Source organism: Emys orbicularis, chromosome 23, assembly GCF_028017835.1.
Source record: "Emys orbicularis isolate rEmyOrb1 chromosome 23, rEmyOrb1.hap1, whole genome shotgun sequence".
NCBI classification, from domain to species: domain Eukaryota; kingdom Metazoa; phylum Chordata; order Testudines; family Emydidae; genus Emys; species Emys orbicularis.
In genome coordinates this window covers 1,888,735-1,909,281 of record NC_088705.1, presented here as the reverse complement: position 1 = coordinate 1,909,281, position 20,547 = coordinate 1,888,735, and the positions used below count along the sequence as shown (strand labels likewise).

The 20,547-nt window shown below is 45.8% G+C and overlaps 1 protein-coding gene across 1 annotated transcript; it reads right to left on the bottom strand.

Moving 5' to 3' along the window:
* Positions 1-601: 601 nt before the first annotated feature.
* Positions 602-16,944, bottom strand: GNL2 (G protein nucleolar 2). Its single transcript, XM_065421674.1, has 13 exons — positions 16,911-16,944; positions 13,986-14,170; positions 13,381-13,447; positions 11,201-11,359; positions 10,545-10,658; positions 8,025-8,153; positions 7,543-7,647; positions 6,805-6,963; positions 6,513-6,620; positions 4,582-5,015; positions 2,479-2,558; positions 1,640-1,737; positions 602-772 (listed from the first exon to the last, which is right to left on the bottom strand). Exons 1-13 carry the CDS (start codon positions 16,941-16,943, stop codon positions 623-625), a joined length of 1,821 nt encoding a protein of 606 aa, XP_065277746.1. The 5' UTR covers position 16,944; the 3' UTR covers positions 602-622.
* Positions 16,945-20,547: the final 3,603 nt, after the last annotated feature.

The window sequence follows — 20,547 nt, the reverse complement described above, 5'->3', positions numbered from 1 at the left end:
TAATAAGACTGGGACTTTCCAGCATGGAAAAGAGACGACTAAGGGGATATATGATAGAGGGCTATAAAATCATGATTGGTGTGAAGAAAGTAAATAAGGAAGTGTTGTTTACTCTCTCATAACACAAAAACTAGGGGTCACTAAATGAAATTAATAGGCAGCAGATTTCAAACAAACAAAAGGAAGTATTTCTTCACACAGTCAGTCTGTGGAACTCTTTGCCAGAGGATGTTGTGAAGGCCAAGACTGTAACAGGGTTCAAAAAAGTACTAGATAAGTTCATGGAGGATTGGCCCATCAATTGCTATTAGCCAGGATGGGCAGGGATGGTGTCCCTAGCCTCTGTTTGCCAGAAGCTGGGAATGGGCAACAGGGGATGGATCACTTGATGATTACCTGTTCTGTTCATTCCCTCTGGGGCACCTGGCATTGGCCACTGTCAGAAGACAGGACCCTGGGCTAGCTGGACCTTTGGTCTGACCCAGTATGGCCGTTCTTATGTTCATCTATCACTGTATCAAGACACATGGCTGGGCTTTGAATTTAGAAATGCAAGTTGTACATGAAGAAAAAACTGCTAGTGAGAGGCACTGGTTTATGTTAAATTTAATAAAAGCCCCAGTTATTGCTTATGTTTAAATTTCTTGTGTTTTGATCTCTGTCCCTCCGAGTCACTTTTTTTCTTGTTCCGGTTCTTATTTTTCACATTGTGAGTTTCATAGTATCGGACCCCAACTTTCTTGGTGTGCTGCTGCCTCTCAGCTCTTCTCCTCTGCAAAGAGATGCAGTCACACATAGTAAAACCAACACATTCGGCAGAGCTTATTTTGTTTGGCTTTTATCACATTCTTCACTTTGAAATTAAATGATCAGAAATAAATTCTTCACTATGAGCTTTAAATGGCACGAATAAGATTTCGCATATAGATTTTTTTCTTGTACAGATCTCAAAGTGCATGACAGAGATAGGTAAATGAGCCTGCACCAGAACACCTGGCTCCCAGTTTCATGCCCTATCAACTGAAGCAGGTTGCCTCTCATGGCAAGGCCCTGAAGGGAGATTTGCTATATTAGTCATGTCATATTGAAGTGACTGTGTTTGAGGCCTAGAATTGCATTCATGAGGTTGATTCACGTATTACACCCGGATGATCCTTTCAGACTTTACTGCAGCACCCAGGAATCAACAGCACTAGACGTTTTAGTTGTGAAGGTGGGGGCTGACCACACAATGGAGCATTCATTGACTCTTGCTTCCTTGAGGCCTAATTCTGCCCTCAACTCCCAGCGCACCGACCCCTGTTCTGTCATCAGTGTGTTTCACACACAAAGCAGACAGAACATCCAGAGGAGAATTCTCCCTTTCAACTCCCTCCCTCTCACCGATGTATGCAGACTCCTCATCCACGCCCAGGAGGCCTGGTCACCTGTGAGCACATCACGACTGTTACTGTTGGCCAGAGGGAAGGCCATGTAGATCGACTGCTCTGCCAGTGCCAAGCAGAGGCACTGTGCATCACCCACCACCTCCCAAGACCATCCCCAAAGCTTTGACATGCAAGAAGCTGAGGTATCTGAAAGGAGGCAAAGCTTCCATTCCCTGCCCTCTGCAGCTGGGATTATAGGTGGTAACACTTACTTCTTTGGATGTAAGCTTCTTGCACGGCTTTTTACCCTGAAGGGCATCCTCCTCCTCATCCTCTTGTGCTTTCCTTTTCTTTCCCTTTTTGGTGCACCCTAAGAGCAGTATTTTAAACAGTCAGAGACACCTTCCAGCACCGATCTCTGTTTGCATAGGTTGAGGCAGCTGGCTCCATGCCAATCCTGCGTTTCAGCACATGGAACAATGCCAGAGTTGCACCAGCCACATTTGTAATACATGTGGCCTGTTTTGTCAGAGAACTATTTGACATTTGATATAAAAGCTGCTATTAAGGGCAGATTTTCAAAGCGCTGTGCAAGATTCTATCTAATGGGACAACTCCACTGCACACCCATTGGGTCAGAGTCAAATCCCCATCTGCTGATTTCAAACCTTGACTCCCAAATCAAGCCCTCTCAGTGGTACCTGCAAGGGAAACAGGATCTTGGAAGCCATCAGATCAAGCCTCACCATGTTTCCCTGGGAAGGGAAACTGCTGGGCCAGGACTATTGCCAAGTACAGGGAGTGCTACGCGAGCTGTCCATCAACCCCATCCACGCCTGAAACATACCAGGACTCTTACACCACCCCTTGGCCCTCATTCGCACACCCAGAGGGAGCAGAACACATCACAATCTGGACAAACAGGCGAGAGCTCTGAAACAAGAACAACCTGCAGCTTTGCAGGGAGCCCTCAAGTCGGATTAGCTCATCAGCAAGTTTTAAATAGTTTTAGGGAAAGAAGAAACTGGCCCCAGAGACTAGCAGTAAATGGCCCCATTTCTCAGGGTTTCTGCGCTAAGACCTGGGGTATACCTAGACCGTTTCATGTTACCTCTGGCCTCTGGTTCTTTGGTTTCTTCAGACTTCTGCTCCGATGTTGTGAATACCTTTTCACTGAGCCCTCTGGGGATTCTACAACAGATAAAGCAGAGACACATTCTCATGGGATTGTGCTAGCCCTAAATAGCACCATGGTACCACCTTTTCTATAGGTGCATCTAAACAAACAGTGCCCATGGTGCTCAGCAAAAAGCCACTTCTAAAACCAGAGTCGTCTTAACAATTCAAATAAGTCTGCAAGATACCCGAAACGTGCACACGGTCATATGGCTTTGCTGGGGGCTCTCCTCTGCCCTCTGGCTAAGACCTAGAAAGTCCATTATTGCCAGGTAGTCTATCTTATCCAAACTCCTCTGCATGCATGAAAATCGCGAAGACGGCAGCATGAGAGAGCAACAAAAATGATTAAAGGTCTAGAAAACATGACCTACGAGGAAATATTGAAAATATATCAGGTTTGTTCAGTCTGGAGAAGACTAAGGGGGACATAACAGTTTTCAAGTATATAAAATGTTGTTATAAAGAGGAGGGTGATAAATTGTTCTCCTTAACCACTGAGGCCAGGACAACAAATAACAGGCTTAAATAGCAGCAAGGGAAATTTAGGTTAGACTTTAGGAAAACCTTACTGTTGGGTAGTTAAGCACAGGAACAAATTACCTAGGGAGGTTGTGGAATCCCGGTCAGGTTTTTAAGAGCAGGTTAGACAAACACCTGTAAAGGATGGTCTAGGTAAGACTTCATCCTGCCTCAGTGCAGGGGACTGGACTAGACCTACTGAGGTCCCTTCCAGTCCTACATTTCTATGATACTATGAAGGGTATTAGCAGCTCTGGGAACTGTGTTAACTCCCCCATAGATCCTAGTAGCCGAAACACCAGCAAAGCCATAAACTTCAGCCACGTTCAGGAAATAGATGCTCAAATAATCTTGTCTCCATGGCCGGTCTCCTTGCAAGGAGAGTGAAAAAGTCATCCATAATACCAGGGAGGGCGTGGCATGGACCAGAGGTGGTTTCTACTGCCCCAGGAAAAACAAGTTAATCCCAGTTCAAGGCATTTTCTGGTTTAAAAACTGTTTTGTTAGTGCACACTGGATTACACTTAGTTTTAGTTACACACTGAAATGGTGATTACATAAGGCAGCAGATTCAGAGATTTACTTAGGGTTTACAAATAAAGAGTAAAACTGCAGTGGGTGTAACGCTTATAGATGTAATATAATACTAAACATCAGAATGGCTGTGCCGTTTGGGTCAGTATTTTCCTCAAGGAAAATGTCACAACTTATTTCAGTTTTCAATATTATATGCATTGCAAAACTATTATCAAGTTGCTAAATATTTTTCAGTAATTTTCATGAGAATATTTTATTTTTACCAGTTTCCCGGTTTTAACTGGGTTGAAACCAGAGCAGAGCTGTCCGTCCTAAACCAGTTTTTCTGGAAAATTGCCAACCCTGCCTGGTCCCCATCCCCTTTATCCTGCACAAAGTTGGTGGGAGATCTCCAACTATCCAGGCAAACCCAGTTATGCCCAAACTGGGCCAGCAGTATCCACCAGACAGGTCTCAGGGATGCATGCATGTCCACAACCGCTGGCCTCTCTATGTCAAAGATCAAGCATGATCTCAGCGTAACTGGTTCTAGCTTAGCTATGTGGTACAGTTCAGTGATTCTAAGGACCTTTGACTAAGGACACCAAAATGAGGCAAACTATGGCTTTTCCACCGGCTCATTTCCCTCCCGAGAGCTGAAGACGTGAGCATGGAGCAAAGTAAATCAGCCCAGGCTGGCAAAAACAGAATACTAGCTCACTCATGACAGCAAAAGGAGCTGTTTTCCCACAAAGGTCAGAGCATTAGATGTTTTTAAGATGATAAATAAGCCTCATTTGAAGTTCAGCTAAGTAAATGTTTGGTTTTGAGAGAAGATTATTCAATTAAGGTGGATATATTGGCCCAGAATAGAAATCCTAACACACACGGAAGCAGTTGAATGAAATGTGACTCAGTGAACCCAATAACAGGACTGAATTCAGCCCGGTCTTTTCTCCTGTGCAATTCTTTACTCTCAAAACTGAACAGAATCCAATACCTTATTGCTGAGAATCTCTTGGCTTTGGCTTTGTCCAGGAATTTTTTGTATTTTGCAATCTTTTCCTCCAAAACCTTAATAACTGCCTTGGAGCCCTCCCTGGCAGCTTCTCTATGGGAGTTGGAGTCATCCTCAGCTAAGTTTTGCTGCTGTTCTTCCTCTTCCTCTTCCTCCTCCTCTCCTCCAGAAGGATCGCTGTCCATCTTGTCAATATCTGACATATCTACAGGAACCAGGTCTTCTTCCAAGAAATGAGTTGCCACATTAATCTTCCCAAAGTTCTGCCGGACGTGAGACATGAGTTGCTTCATTTCTGCGTTCGCTTTGTTCTCCCCTTCCTCTACCAACTCCGTGTTCGAAGCTACAGCCTCTGAGCTCTGCTCATCACTGTCAGCTTGGCTTGGCACTGCAGCTACTTCTAAAGAAGATGAGGGCTATAGACAAGAGAAAGAAAGGCGAGACTTGCACCCCAGGCATTTCACCTACAGGCAAGATCTTAAACAGCCATTACCCCATTACATTCAAATGCACTTTGACCACCAACAATCTGTACCAAATCAGCCATGTGACCTTTTGTACAGCCATAGTCTCAGGTAGGGTAGGAAGAAGTTGAGACAGTAAATTGACTCAGAAACAATTAGTATCTTCAAATAATTTGCCTTTAGTTACTGCATCCTACAGAATGGACCCTCTATCCCTTACGTATCACAGCAATTCACATTCACTTACATTTCTCAAAAAACAAGTAATCCTGAAACAGTGCACATAATTCCAGAAACTCCATCAAGGGTCACAGGGCTATCAACTGGGACTGGCCATAATGCAATCCCTTAAAAAACAAATTAGTGGTAAAAATATCCACAGTTGCTACTGAGTGGCAAAAGCTGGGAACAATCCAAGAGTCACTGCAATTCAGGAACTACCGAATAAGTAATTCATGTGCTACACATCAGATAAGAGTTCAAAGCACCATTTGAAACAAAGTGAACTTTCAAAGTTAAGTGGGTTTCCCAGGAAACCTCTAAGGGGAGGCGTATGCACACGTAACCCCTTTGGTTAGGCAAGAAATCAGCCATTTGAAGCTTTGCCCCAAAAAGGAGCCCATTGTCTGTGAATTACTTATTCACAGATCTAAGTCTCAAACTGTATAGAGGTGTGTCTCACAGACCCATTGGGATGCCTGTTCTAAGCTAACACCTGTTATGAACGTGTGACCCCAGAAAAACCCGTGTGGGGTTTGAAGGACTGATCACCTGCCAGAGCCCTTGCTGGAGTTGGCATGATCTCTGGTAAGCGTATTAGCATGCATGTAGGTTCTTTTATTGTTTTTTATGTGTTTTCTCTTTCATCTTAAGAATAAGTGTGCTTGCTTAGAAAGAGCTGTGTGGTAACTTAACTATGGGCAATTATGCTGTTTATAGCCTCTGAGGAGAAAAGCAGAGCAGGCCTGCTTAGACACGGGGAATTGACAGTGTAGGTAGGGAACAGTACAGCCTGGAAATACCCTGGTCAGAAGGGAGAGATACAGGTCTCCAGCTAAGAGAGGTGATGGCCAGGGCCTAAGGGTGGATGCTCTTGGTGGACCACAGAGAGGGGCCACTGTCCTGAATGGTTACACTTACTGCAAAACAAACTCTAATCCTGTGCACAACTTTCCAATCATCTCTTTGGAAAAGAGAATTTATTTGCCACCCAAATTAACCACCAGTTAATATTGTGAAAGTTGCTGAAATGTCTGCACGTTAGCCAATACAAACCAACTAAAATAACCAGTCAGGACATTGCTACATTCCTGCTGCGTGTTCCTTCTGTTTAATGAATTCAAATGAGCATTACCTGAAACACTGAGGGAAAGCCACCCTCAGCTGTGCTAGTGAAGCTGCTAAGAAATGGGTTACCACGTCTGCAGGAATGGAAGTAAGTGTTCTCACCTGAGGGCCTGGCTCTGCATTCGGTGGTTTAACGAAGAATGGTATACGGCCCCTCTGCCAGTCATTGAGGACCATTTTGCTCACAGTCTGCATGTCAGGTTCTCCACCCTGGAATAGACAGTAATGATTTGTGTCTGAACTCACAAGGGCAAATGTACCCATCACCTCACCCCAAAGGAGCTTGGAGAGTTGAATTCCCTATGTATAATGTGGGACTTTACTCAAACACTCCCCACTCACCCAAGGTTACACAGAGCTGTGAAAATGCAGACTGTGTTTTAATCTGGCTCACCTTTAACAGTTTTCCAGTCCGGAAGGCTAGCTTCTCAAGGAAATCCTCTGCATTTTTCCAGGTATCAATTTTGTACGTCTTGCTGATGTACTCTGGCTTCGCTCTTTCGAGCACTGCACTGATATGGTCTTCAGGGCTCTTTATTTTTTCAACTTGAACCTAAAAACGAGGGGGAAGAGAGCCAGCACCTGTGAGCATCACTGTGGGTCAGACAAAATTCAAAGGCTCAGATGCTCTGGGCAAGCACAGCTGCAACTGATTTCAGCCTCAACAATTCCTCTCTAACTTCCTCCTCCCAACCACAATGGAAACTCTTCTAGCTTGATTGTAAAGGGAAAGGCAGCACTTTGTTATGCTCTAATACTGCAGAAATTCTACAGAGTCCCAAGCAATGCGGAGATTTTAATGAAGGGTCAAACATCACCCTCCTCACCCCAACCCGCCCGCCCCAAGACACCCTGGTTCACTTTAAATGTGTAAAACTTCCCTTTACTCTGTACGTTAACTAAGATATCATATGTGTGCACACTGCTTCGGCTCCTGGAACTCTACCCCATCCTATGGTCAGACCAAACAGCATGATTACTGCCCTCAGCCTCATCCCCATTCTGAAGTTTGTCATATGTACAGATCACAAGTTGTCCCCGGGGTGAGGGAAGTCAGTATTAAAATCTCTTCAAACCAAGTGCATCAACTGTAGAAAAATGGGCCTTTCCAGCATTCTCAGCAGATACTCACCACTCCCTTCAGCACAATGTCAGTTTCTGTGTCCTCCGATGGATAAACTACACCTGGGCAGTCAATGAGAAAGATCCGCCGCATCAAGGTGATGTACTGCCAGACCTGCAAGAGACCAACAGTCCTCCTGCTTTACCCTTCTTCACAAGCTGCCTTGGATTCTGCATTTTAAAGGTATGAAGCTACCCTTAAAACGGGCATTGCAATTTATGAACCTGAGGGACTAAGAGACCCAGAGCTAAGGACAGTGACCAGCCACTGCCCAGCCCCAGGAAGCTGAGCGCTATGTGGGATTCAGAGGCTAGATCCCATCACAAGACTGGTGTCCATCCAGACAGCAGGACTGGACCAGGTGGTGACACTATGTCCATGTATTTTTGCATAAATTCAAGCCCATGGTTTGCCCCAGGGATTACATTTATATTCTGTGTCTAGGAACTCTTACCTGCCCAAAGGCCAAGGTTCTTTCATGGCCTACCTACCTTTGTTTCACCGGCAATGGGGGCCACGTTGCAGACCTTCTTGGATCGTAACGTATTAATCACTGAGCTCTTGCCAACGTTTGGATAGCCAATGAAGCCCACGCTGATCTGTTTCTTGTCTGTGTGCAACTGTTAAGAAATTACACACATTTATGAATGCCTTGTAGAGAAATGCACGGTTGCTATTCAAATTCCAAAATGTGAATTCTCAGCAATTCCTCTCCTCTTAGAGAAATGGAGCGCAAATACAGTCCCAACGCAAACCTGATCACAAGGAACAGGGTCCCACTAATACAGGGATCTCAAACTCAAATCACCACAAGGGCCACATGAGTACATTGGCCCAAGGGCCGCATCACAAACCTTTTCATACGATACAAAAGTATTGTCAAAAATGAAAAAAATGAAGAGTAATACAGTATGCTATTAAAAGTCAATGTATTAACTTTTTTAAAACTGTAATGCGAAAAGTCAGTGCTAATTTTGACATCATTTCATTTTTGGCCACTTAGCTGGCAGCGTTTTGCATCAACCAGAGCATCAATATTTGGTTTCCTCTCAGGGTATCAAACCTATCTCAGTGTTGCTTACAAATCGTACCACATTCCATACAAAAAACGACACTAAGGCCTGGTCTACACTAACCCCCAAATTCGAACTAAGGTACGCAACTTCAGCTACGTGAATAACGTAGCTGAAGTCGACATACCTTAGTTCGAACTTACCGCGGTTCAGACGCGGTCCACACGCGGCAGGCAGGCTCCCCGTCGAGTCCGCGGTACTCCTCTCGCTGAGCTGGAGTACCGCAGTCGACGGCGAGCGCTTCCGGGATCGATTTAGCGCGTCCAGACCAGACGCGATAAATCGAACACGGAAGTTCGATTGCCAGCTGTCGAACTACCGTGGTAGTGTAGACCTGGCCTAAGAGAATGTTAAGACTGCACAGTTAAGCACACGTGCCAAAATCAGGGTTGCACACACAACTTTTTCTCCGCCCCTTTGAGACTATATGTTATCACGTAATCTTTTAATTACAGGGTCACATACTGTTTCTCATATAATATATACACCTCTACTCCGATATAACGCGACCCGATATAACATGAATTCGGATATAACATGAATTCGGATATAACATGAATTCGGATATAACACAGCAGCGCTCCGGGGGGGGGCGGGGCTGCGCACTCCGGCGGATCAAAGCAAGTTCAATATAACGCAGTTTCACCTATAATGCGGTAAGATTTTTTGGCTCCCGAGGACAGCGTTATATCGGGGTAGAGGTGTACCTTTTTTCTACACCCTTAAATTGTATAACATCTTACAGTGATTTTTCTACTGACTTTTATTGCGTTGTGGCCCAATATATGCTTACTAGCAAAGGACTTGCCACTTAGCCACTCAAGTTTATGGTAAGTATGAGTGAGGGTGGGCAAATGTGTGTTGTGATGGGAAGCTGTGTTGATTTGTGCCTGCAAAGCCCCCATTCCACCCCTTCCATGAGGCTCCGCCCCTGCCCCACCTCTTCCCACCCCTTCCCCGCCCCCATTCCAACTCCTTCCCCAAAGCCCCCGCCCCAACTCCGCGCCCTCCCTGCCCCTATTCCAACCCCTTAACCAAATCCCTGCCCTGGCCCCGCCTCTTCCCCTGAGCGCACCGCATCCCCGCTCCTCACCCCTACCTCCTGGAAAGTCCTAAGTGCCGCCAAACAGCTGTTTGGCAGCTGGAAGTGCTGGGAGGAGCGGGCACGCGGCGTGCTCGGGGGCGGGGGGAGCTTGGCAGGCTGCAGGAAATAACTCCGCGGGCCGCATCGCGTGTTTGAGACCCCTGCTCTAATAAGAGAAATTTATTACAGCTAACAGGCCTTCAAAAGAGCTGATTTCAAGTGCTGAAGGAAATATTCCATAACCTTTGTTTGAAGAGTCAGAAATGAGTCACTTGTGTTTTCAACTGCTATGAAATTACTCATCGATGTCTTAAGTTAAAAAGCACTTGGGTTGAGAAACAAATATAAATAGGAATCTGTCGACAAGATAAAGACACAGATGTGGGACTCGAGAGGAAAGCAGTCCTCTACAAAGGAAACTATTCTGTTGACTTGTCTCTCTCAAGAAGATGAATACTTCAAAGAGGCATCATCTTCATGGGCTAGTACCAATTTGCAGGGCATAAATGAGCCGCACAAGTACATTCTTCCCCTCTACATGCTCATGTGTTCCTAGGTAGTATTAATGGAAGTTTCCTGGGTGCCTAGAGATGACACCCCCTGGCCAGTATGTATCTGGGTCAGACTGTGCTGGTCAGACTGGGTTTTGAGCCTGTCTGAGTTGTGTTGCACATTTCTCAATAACTCCCAATAAACAGGGAACACGTTCCAATCACTCCCCAAAGAAGGGCTCTTCACAGGTGGAGTCAGCCACTGATATGGATAGCCCAGCGTCTAGGCTGCTGCAGAAATACATTTTCCACCTTGAAGCCCAGCAACTAAGAGAAAAAAAAAACTAAAAACCTGTTATGTACCTTTCCGAACTGCCGTAACAGCTGTATGAAGGCTCCTTTGCCAAAGGGATTTGTGAGACTGGCGTGGAAAGCAAGTGTCGGATAATCCTGGGAGAGGACTGCAACCCAGCGTTTCTAGAGAGAAAGCACACTGCTGAGCGAGGCGGTTCATGCTACAGACCCAGAAAAACAAGTGCAGCGACTTAGCCTGATCACAGGACTGGGTTTCAAACAATTGATTTGCTAAGGAAACTGCAAATTCAAAGATCTTTGAATTGTTTCTCAAACCCTACAGTAAATGCTTTGTCTTCCATTTTATACATGCAAGACAATTCCCCAAAAATGTTTCATTGCTAGCTAAACCCAATTAGCTGAACAATATAAAACAGGCTAGCTCTTAAGAGGACTAACACTTAGCATACTCGCAAGAAAAAAGCTGAACTGTTACAACCAGCCAGAGGAAGTAGAGAGTTTGTGGCTGGTGACTGTTGATCAGCTAAGCAAAACTTGGAGGCATTTGCAGTGTAACTGCTACTCTGATGGCAGGAAATCCTAGAGGAGCTCCCACTGATCAGTTACATTGTGCCCTGTAGCATGAGGACTGACACTTGCACCAGAGCATAGGCTACAATACCCCCAAAGAAAACCCAAAGCACTGCAGGAAGGACAGTACTTACGGTGGCCCAAGTAGGGACAAGGTCACATTTGTTCAGGACGAAAATGAGATGTTTCCACGGTTTCTCCTTTTTGAGGTAAGATTCGACATGTGGGGAACGAGTCCCGACAGGATCTCTAGCATCAAGAACTTGCACAATAACATCAGACGAATCAATCACCTGAAAATCCATGGAGAGAGAGGAGTTTGGACCCTCAGGCTGAAAGCTAATGCAGCACTTTTAAGGGGAAATGGGCAAGCTAAAAACACTTATATTTTCCCACGCTCCGTGTGCAACTCGCACTATCCCTTCGGTTAGTCAAACCAACTAACATCCAAGGGGTTTACTTTTCCCACTGAAGCCGTGGCGGACAGTGAAGTTACTCTGTGTATATAGACGGTCACTGGCTTCCTGTGTGCAAGGATGATGCTGTGACAGTTTGGTTGCAAACACTCCAGGGAAAGGCTCTAATTAATCACCTTAATAGACAGAATTAAAATGACTCTGCATAAACTAGTAGAGAGTCACTTTGATTTTGTAAAACTCTACACCTAAATGTGGAGCCTACGCCACCTGATCGTGTTCCTTTACTGGCACTGTTTCCAGCAATCAAGTTGAAGAGCAATCGTTTCACAGCAAAAACAACGAGGAGTCCTTGTGGCACCTTCGAGACTAACAAATTTATTTGGGCATAAGCTTTTATGGGCTAGAACTCACTTCATCAGATGCATGAAGCGAAAAATACAGGAGCAGGTATAAATACATGAAAGGATGGGGGTTACTTTACCAAGTGTGAGGTCAGTCTAATGAGATAAATCAATTAACAGCAGGATACCAAGGGAGGAAAAATAACTTTTGAAGTGGTAAGAGAGTGACCCATTACAGACAGTTGACAAGAAGGTGAGAGTAACAGTAGGGAGGCACTAGTAAAACCTTGAATGGAGTACAAACGCACTTCTAGCAGGCAAATTCCAAAATCACTACCACCATTTTATAGGTGATCATGATGCAAAAAATGTTTCTTGAATCAATATTAACACGCAAGAAACAAGGGGGAACGTGCAGTCAGTCAGCTAACCACCTGCAACAGGGAGCAGTCATTATATGGCTTGATTCAGGGCCAAGTGAATTTGTTTCATATCTATTTCTTGCATTTTTGGCACCCATTTAATTGAAATCTGTTCAGGTTGCCTTATCGTTCTCAGCACTTTTACAAGGTCTCTAAGTGGAGAGGTGGCTGTACAGGTTATAAGCTACATTCAGAAACTCAGAGCAAGAAGCAGAAGAGCAACATCACGTTAGTCTAGCAGTAACTAAGAGGATGCACATCTGGTCCTGTTACCGCTATAACCTTGGCTCTTTCCCATTCCTCTAGCAGTCGATGTGACTCAGAGGGAGCTGAAGGTCAGAGCCTTCCAGAGGAAACCCTGCCAAAATACCGGAATTTGATGTTTTAGCCTAAACAACCTTGACATCACTACAGATAAACCATTCAGATGAAGACCCGGGGAAGGTTTGTGCCTTAACCCTGACAGTCACCCACTAGGTTGTATGCTTATGAGATCTCTGTCCCCTTAAGGTAGGGGTTCAAGGTCAGTCTGAGTGAAGACTGTGGGAATCTCTATCCTTTTACACCTTTCTTCTCCCATGTTCCAATTGCTGTTGCACGGTGGTACCCAGACCTCGTGGTTAAGAGAGGTCAAGTTTCAAATTAGACTCTTGAACAGGCTGACGAGAGAACAGGCAGGCAAGCAAAATACCTGCCACCCTTCCTTATAAGGGAAACCATCACCTACTGTATGGTTCCAGTGAGCTTTAACCATAGGAATGCTGGGGGATATGGATCAACGTTCATGTCACGCTCCCCATCAGTGCCCGGGCCGGGGAAGTTAATGATCCAACCTGCGGACCAAGTTTGGTGATAAATTCTAGTCACGTGCCACCTGAGGCATGTTGTACATATGCTAAGAAGAAGAAGGGAATGCTGCTACACCCACACTTGGTTTTTACAGTCCAGCTCCATCAACAAAGGGTCTTCACAGAGCCATCCCAATCACTGTTCTATGGAGTGACTAGTTTGTGCAGGCTGGTGTGCTGCTGCATTTGGCTGAGTGATCACCAATTTCAAATCACCTCCCATGAGCAAGTCGTGGGAATTCAAATGTATGAATCTCTCTCAACCTCTGCATGATTACACTTACTTTGTAAAGCTCACCCCAGATTCGTTTGGACTGTCCCTTCTTGTAGATCTCCTCTCGTGCTTCATCCCTAAGAAGTGGATTATCAAACACATGTCAGCAGCTGAAAGACCTGGAGGATGCATTCTCTGACGCCATCTGCACACACAGGAGATGAGGCCAAAGTGACAAATACTTGGGTTTTACAGTCCTTATCAGCCTAGGAATATGCAGAAGGAATACCCATAAAGCGGTTCCAACAAGATATACCTTTTCATGTGCCTGTATTTGTGCACCTACTGGGCTCCTGTTACTCTCAAGACACCCTTGGTACATATTCAGAGATGTCATGCATCATGAATTACACTTGAAGGTACATGCACATGGAAGCAGCCACTAGGTTAACTATCAGGCACACAGACGGCAAGAGAAAAAATCCAAGTCAAATATTGACCACGTTGGACACCTTAAATAGTCTAGCTCCCCTCAGCCTCTTATTTTCTCTAGGCCCCCCCAAAAGGTGTACAGTACGAGTAGCACAGTGGACATTTTCAAGGGTAAAACTAAAACATGCGTTGCTCTTAGGGAGTTTAAACACTGACTGTAACTAACTCCGCCCAGCTTTTTACCTCACTCCAGTATCTTCCATCACCAGGTCTCGGTCCTTGCCCTGGTCATAGGTCCCTGCGGAGGCCTCAGCGTTCTCCAGAAGAGACTGCACATCACTCGCAGAAAGATTTGGTCTTTTCCTTTGCGATTTGGGGCCAAAGGTCGTTTCAAAAGTTTCTGTGTCAAGAATGTGGACTTTGGAATTCTGAGGGAAGATAGGTTGGTAAAAAGTAATAAAAACATGCTTTAACTTTACCATGGCTCAAAACATACAAAGAGCTGTCACAAGAAGAGTTGTATGCACTATCTGGATGAGTCAAGTTTTTTTTTAACTCCCTTTGAGAAATACAAGAATAGTTGTTTAATAAAAAGGAAAGCAAACACAATTATGTTACACTTGCCAAAGAACTGTGTTTCATTTCTTTTATTATAAACTTAGTCAAATATAATTGAGACTACAATGATGAAAATTAAACTGTTATCTTTGATCAGTCCTTTGTTTTTCTAACAAGTGCACAAATCTCGCCAAATTCACAGATTTTGTCAAGAATAATCATGCTCAAATTCGTAGTTTTTATTTTAGACCAGCTACAAATGCCAACATTTTCTTGGAAATGAATCTACTTCATGGATAAAAACAATCACTTATTTTTTACTGTGCATTTTAGTTTCAGATAACATTTCACTTAATTTAGGTAAAAATTTTATTAGTTGCACATGGAAAGTCTTCATATGAAAACATCTAGCAAGAGTCCAAAATAATAGCTTAGATAAGAGAAACTTGATCCTAACTAAAACTTGATGTGCCTGAAAGAAGGTTATATGCACAGGAATTTTTTACTCTAATTTGAGTTAGGATCTATCACGCAACAGGAGGCAAGCAGAGTGAGACCAGCATCCTCAAGAACTCATTGTCAGGCTGTCACTTGTGCCATCACAAGCACCGGAACCAGAGATTGCATGGGAACAAACTGCCACAGCCATCCTATCCTGGCACTTTAACACAAACTGCTTTAAGGCAAATTTCCTGCCAAAAGAGATTAAGTCCCAATGGATAATACAGACCTTCTTATTGGTTACACGCAGCAAATACACTTGCTTTATTTCATTCATATTAATTTTATACATCTTCCCAATCCCTGGGAAATATTCCAGTGCAGTAACCCACTCAAAGTACTGCTAGCTCCAGTCTGAGTTCACAGTACATCAACTACGAACCACAGAGAATATTCAAGGGCAAACAAGCAGCCTGATGAAAACCCAGAGTCAGGCCTTCTCACTCAGAACACTGAACCATACTCTCACCAATCACCAGACCAAGAAGCCAAACGTTACAACCACCTTTGCCTGCTCATAAGCAGGATTCCAGAGCTACATTTAAACAGGATCATTTTAGAGGTACTGAAAAACAGAATACGGGGTATTGATTTACTCTCTATAGCTGACTGAACATGAGGCAATAACTATGCCTTAATTTCTATTTTGTACTAAGTGGAAAGTTCTTTGAACTTGTTTGATTTGTGTGTCTGGTTAAAAGTCTTCTACTAATAGGAATGTTGCTAGTAACTACTCTGCAAGGCATGGGAAATGTGTCCTACCAAATATCAGGCTATTTCGCTGTTTCGTGAATAGTAGAAATGTCACAGCACAGACAGCTCTGACAAACAGATTTGTTAAAGGAATAAGATTTTGGAGCCACAATGCACAGGAGGGAGTGCTCACCCGGGATGTGTTACTTACAGGTCCATGGCAAGTTAAACAATTAACTCTGTACAACCTCAATAAAATCCAAGCCTTTAGAGACCAAGACCAATTAAGACAAAGATTATCCTAAAGTAGGTGGCTAAGGACTTGTTCCCATCCAAGGGCCCTGTTTACAGGTGAAGAACAAAGGAGTGGTCTAATATATCTAGGGGTGCAGAAAGATGCCCTGGCATCGTTCATCTGGGGAGACAAGCTTATGAAAGGAGGGTCTCAACCATCCTGGCTGAAAAGAGTTGTGATAAGGACTTGTGGTAACCAATACCTTATTAGACAAGAGTACATCTTGTTAGTGAAGTTTAGGCTCTAGAACATGTGTGATTATTTCATTTTATAATTAATCCTTTGTTTCCAATATTTCTGCTTGCTGTCCCTTGAATCTCTGTTCTGTTAAATAAACTTATATTTTGCTTTCTCTATAAAAAAAACTAAGAGCTGTGTGTTAAGCAGAGCTGTGATCCAGAGTGTAACTGGTAAGCTAGGGAATACTGTTCCTTTGGGAAAAGAGGATCTGGGAATTCTGTGAGTGTTCAGTAGATCCGGGGCTGGGAACTCCAGGGGGATGCCCAAAGGACTCATGAGGGGGAGTGTATCTATTGCTAACCTGCAAAGAGACGGCAAACCGTGCATAGGCTGAGAGAAAAGTGCTTGTGTTACCTGTGGCTGGTAGAGTCAGGGAGCTGACCCTGGCAAGCACAGACAAGGCTCCCTCACGCTAAGAGCAGGTGGTAGTGAGGTGCCTCACAGGCCTGGGTATCCCTGGGAAGCGTCACACTCCCAGTTCAAAGTGTAGACATATCGGGAGTCAGCACCAACACTGTCTGCAGCACCCTGTACTCTCCCACCCAAGTCCTGACAGGATGATACACTGCTTAGCTTATAAGACCGGGATAGCAAGCTGCTAGGAAACTTCAGATCACTCAGTGATTCCTTCAGGCTGACACAGTGCCACTAGCAGGCACCCAAGAGAGCTGCATCCATCCTTCCTCTGCCAGAGAAGAGACGGTGACATCGAATGAGGGAATTAAGTCTGCCCCTAGAGGACACCATACAGCTCTTCACCAAACTGAACAGATATAACATGACCATTCATAAATGACTCCAGAAAAGAAACCTAGGAACTAAGGCTCCTGCCCAGAACTATCCTAACAGGTCTTTCCTGTGAGGAAATGAGCGATACTCACATGAGGTCTAATTCGATCATGGAGAAGGGACATCGGCAGCTTGCTTTGCTTCATGACCACTTTGTACGGATCCTTCATAACAGTCTCCATTTCCTCTTGGAATTTCTGCAGAGACGACTGCTTGATCACACGAGTATTTCCTGGTATAGAAAAATAAACATTGCACCTTCACACGTCCCCGCATAGGGCACACACAAACCAAGTGATGCGCTAGAGCTCTGTCTGGAGCTGAAAATACCAGGGAGAAAAATAGATGGTTTCACTGGATAGAGGCACAGTCAAACTTAAACCTTGACTTGCCCACTCCATTCTTTCCTTCCCACCACTTAGAGAGACTTTTAAAAAAGCATCCCCTAGCAACAACACACCCAGTTGTTTATTGGGCAAATGAATGGTACAAAGAGACGGATTATCATTCATATGCCTACAGCACACATCTTCCTCTGCAGCATCTGGTGCTGGCCACTATTGGAGACAGGACACTTGGCTAAATGGACCTCAAGTCTGATCCAGTCTGGCAATTACTACAACCCTTACAATCCTGCCCTGGTCACAAGCCCACTATTACAGATTGGTTTCAACCATCGATTTAGAGCTGTTGCAGCCCTCCTGCTTAAAAGGGTGCTGCTGTGCAGTTGTGTTTCTGTATTAGTATTAGGGAGGCTTTAAATTAATGTGCGGAGAAGAGCGAAAGGGGCAAACTTTGCATCATGCCAATTGTAACGGTGTCTATTTGGGCAATCTTCTTAAACAATAAGACTCAATTGAAAACTCCCTGCTTCAGGGGGCTTCCCTGATCAGAGTCTAAAATGTAAGGGAGATGGTATTCACGAGTTTCAAATATGTTTTGATATTCTATATTCCAATTGAGTGTATGTGTCCCTTCAGCAATATATGGAGCCAGGACCACACAAGCATTCCCAGGGCTCTAAAGGCATCATTGCGTTATGTTGCCTCAGGACAGCAGGGAATCCCAATAGGCAGATGGAATGCTGCACTCTTACAGTGTATGCACAGTGGCCACACACACAAGAGGAGAGAAGCTATGGGAAAATGGGACATCAAAACAAATCCAGTGCCACTGGGGTTGCTCTTGGCATGACAGTTCAGTGCAAGGACCAAGGCACAGATTTATAAAGGAATTTAGGTACCTCTGAAATCCCACCAGGCAGCTATCTGCATCTTCAGGCACCTAAATACCTTTAAAAATCCTGCCCTAAGTATATAAATACTTACTACTGGCTTTTACTGTAGCTTTTCCATAAATATACATTAGAAGTCATAAAACATTAAAGGGACCAAAACCAAGATAGTGGCATGATGTGAACTTTCCTGCATCCCATTCCATCAGTATAGACAACTCAGGTTCTTAACCTTGGCAGGCAAATGTTGCCATGGACAACAGTCAAGGCTTTCCCTATGAGAAGCAAGAGCCTCTGTTCTTTCAGCGGTAAGGAATGTGCTTCCCGCATCAATGGGAAAAGCTAGTTTCTCTTTACACCATAACAGTGGCCAAGATGTGGAAAAGCAATCAGTGATTTTGGAGTCCCAATGTTATGCACCTTCAAGGGGCCAGGTTTTCAGAAAAAGCTGCGAACCCACCCTCTGAAAACTAGGCATCTTTAAGGCATTTCAAGTTGCTCCCCCCAAAATCAATAATCACATTGGAAACGTTTGGCCAACGGATCTTGTGTTCCAGGGAACAGGGACATACTATGCACATCATCCCCTTAGAACATCTGAGTGACCATTATTTTAACCTTGCTGAGTCACGAGATAGAAACACTCACCAAACCATTTAATATTTGGTTCCACTCTTGCCACTGTGCCTGGTGCCACGGTGGACTGGTACTGCAGAGGCCTAATCACTTTACCACGATTGTTTCTACGAGAGAAAAATGAGAGCTTGTGTAAGTACATGAGCAGCAGAGACACACAGCAAGGGTCACAGTTCACTCTTTCCAAGACAATACAAAAACCATGTGGTTTGTCTGAATGAAAGGCCCTAAGCAAACAAACACTGTATACACAAGGGCACTTTTACCAGCAACAGTACTGTTTGGAAGGGCAGAATAACTTGTATAGCTGAGACAACAGGAGGATTTAGGTCAGCCAGCATATCCTCACCCACACTGGAATTTGGCCAAGATGCCAGGGTTATTCTTGCAAACATATCACAGGGCCCTGTGTGACCAGGATCTCAGTCTGCCATCCAAGTACTGACCAGGCCTAAACCGACTCAGTTTACTGAAGAAGGGATATGACCTCAGGCTTTAGGCAATCAGTTTTATTGCACGAGGCATATTTGGATGGAGCCGTTATGTTTGGCAGTATGTGCCAGTGCCAATAGAACGAGCGCACACACATTTGCTCCCTCAGTGAACCTTTCCTCCCACGTAAAGTCTATCACTATAGGTGAACAACTGGAAACAATAACTGCCCATTGGCTCATAATCAGATTAGGAGACATCTGGGTCACCCAGGTGGGGGACAAGAATATAAATCATCAACAAGTCTTTATTGGCATGGCAAGCTATACAAGTGCTGCCAACCCCCATAACACTGAGCAGAGGTTGGTGGTTTGGGAACCACCTAAAAGACCTGGAGGAGACTTAAACTTGCTTCACTGGTGCAGGAGAGTGGTGGCCCTTCACGGCACAGGTCTGCACCCAAAGGTCGACGTAAGGCTGCCACCGGGAAAGCTTTTCTTCTGGACCCAAGTGCATGGGACTGCTGGGATTCCCATTGCCCTGGGTCCCCCACAGCTACAAGCCAGGGGAGGTGCTCAGCTAGCCCCCAGGAGCCAAGAGGCAGCCCACTGTGGAGGGGCCACTCCAGCCCGTGCTCAGGCCCTCGACAGCTGCCAGCCTCACCTGCGCTCCTTCTGCCGGTACATGTTCAGCCGCCGGATGGTCGCCCGGTCCCGCACATTGTGCCCCCCGGCGCCCAGCACCCGATCTAGGGAAACAAGGCAGAGTTAAGGGGGAGGGGAGAAGGGACGGGGCGGCGGACGGAATAGGCGAGGGAAGGTGGTGGGGGAAAGTTGAGGCACAGTGGGTGGGGGGCATGGTCGTGGCCCGGGGGAAGGGTTTTGCGGGGGGGAGGGGGAGGTAGGGAAGGTGGCAGGGGAGGGTCGCAGCACAGCACGGGGGGCGGAGGGTCGGGGTCCAGGGGGAGGGTTTTGTGGGGGAAGGTGGCGGGGGAGAGTTGCAGCGGGGGGGGGGGGCGGAGGGTCGCGGCGCAGCACGGGGGGGGCGGAGGGTCGGGGCCCAGGGGGAGGGTTTGGCGGGGGAGGGTCGCAGCATAGGGGGGACGGGGCCCGGGAAGAGGGTTTGGCGGCGGATGGTCGCAGCACGGGGTGGGGCGGAGTGTCGCAGCCCGGGGGGAGGGTTTTGCGGGGGGGGGGGGGCGCAGAGGGTTAGGGCCCAGGGGGAGGGTACGGAAGGTGGCGGCGGAGGATCGCAGCACGGGGGGAGGGGGGGCGGAGGGTCGGGGTCCAGGGGGAGGGTTTCGTGGGGGAAGGTGGCGGCGGATGGTCGCGGCACGGGGGGTGTGGGTGGGGCGGAGTGTCGCAGCCCGGGGGGAGGGTTTTGCGGGGGGGGGGCGGAGGGTCGGGGCCCAGGGGGAGGGTTTGGCG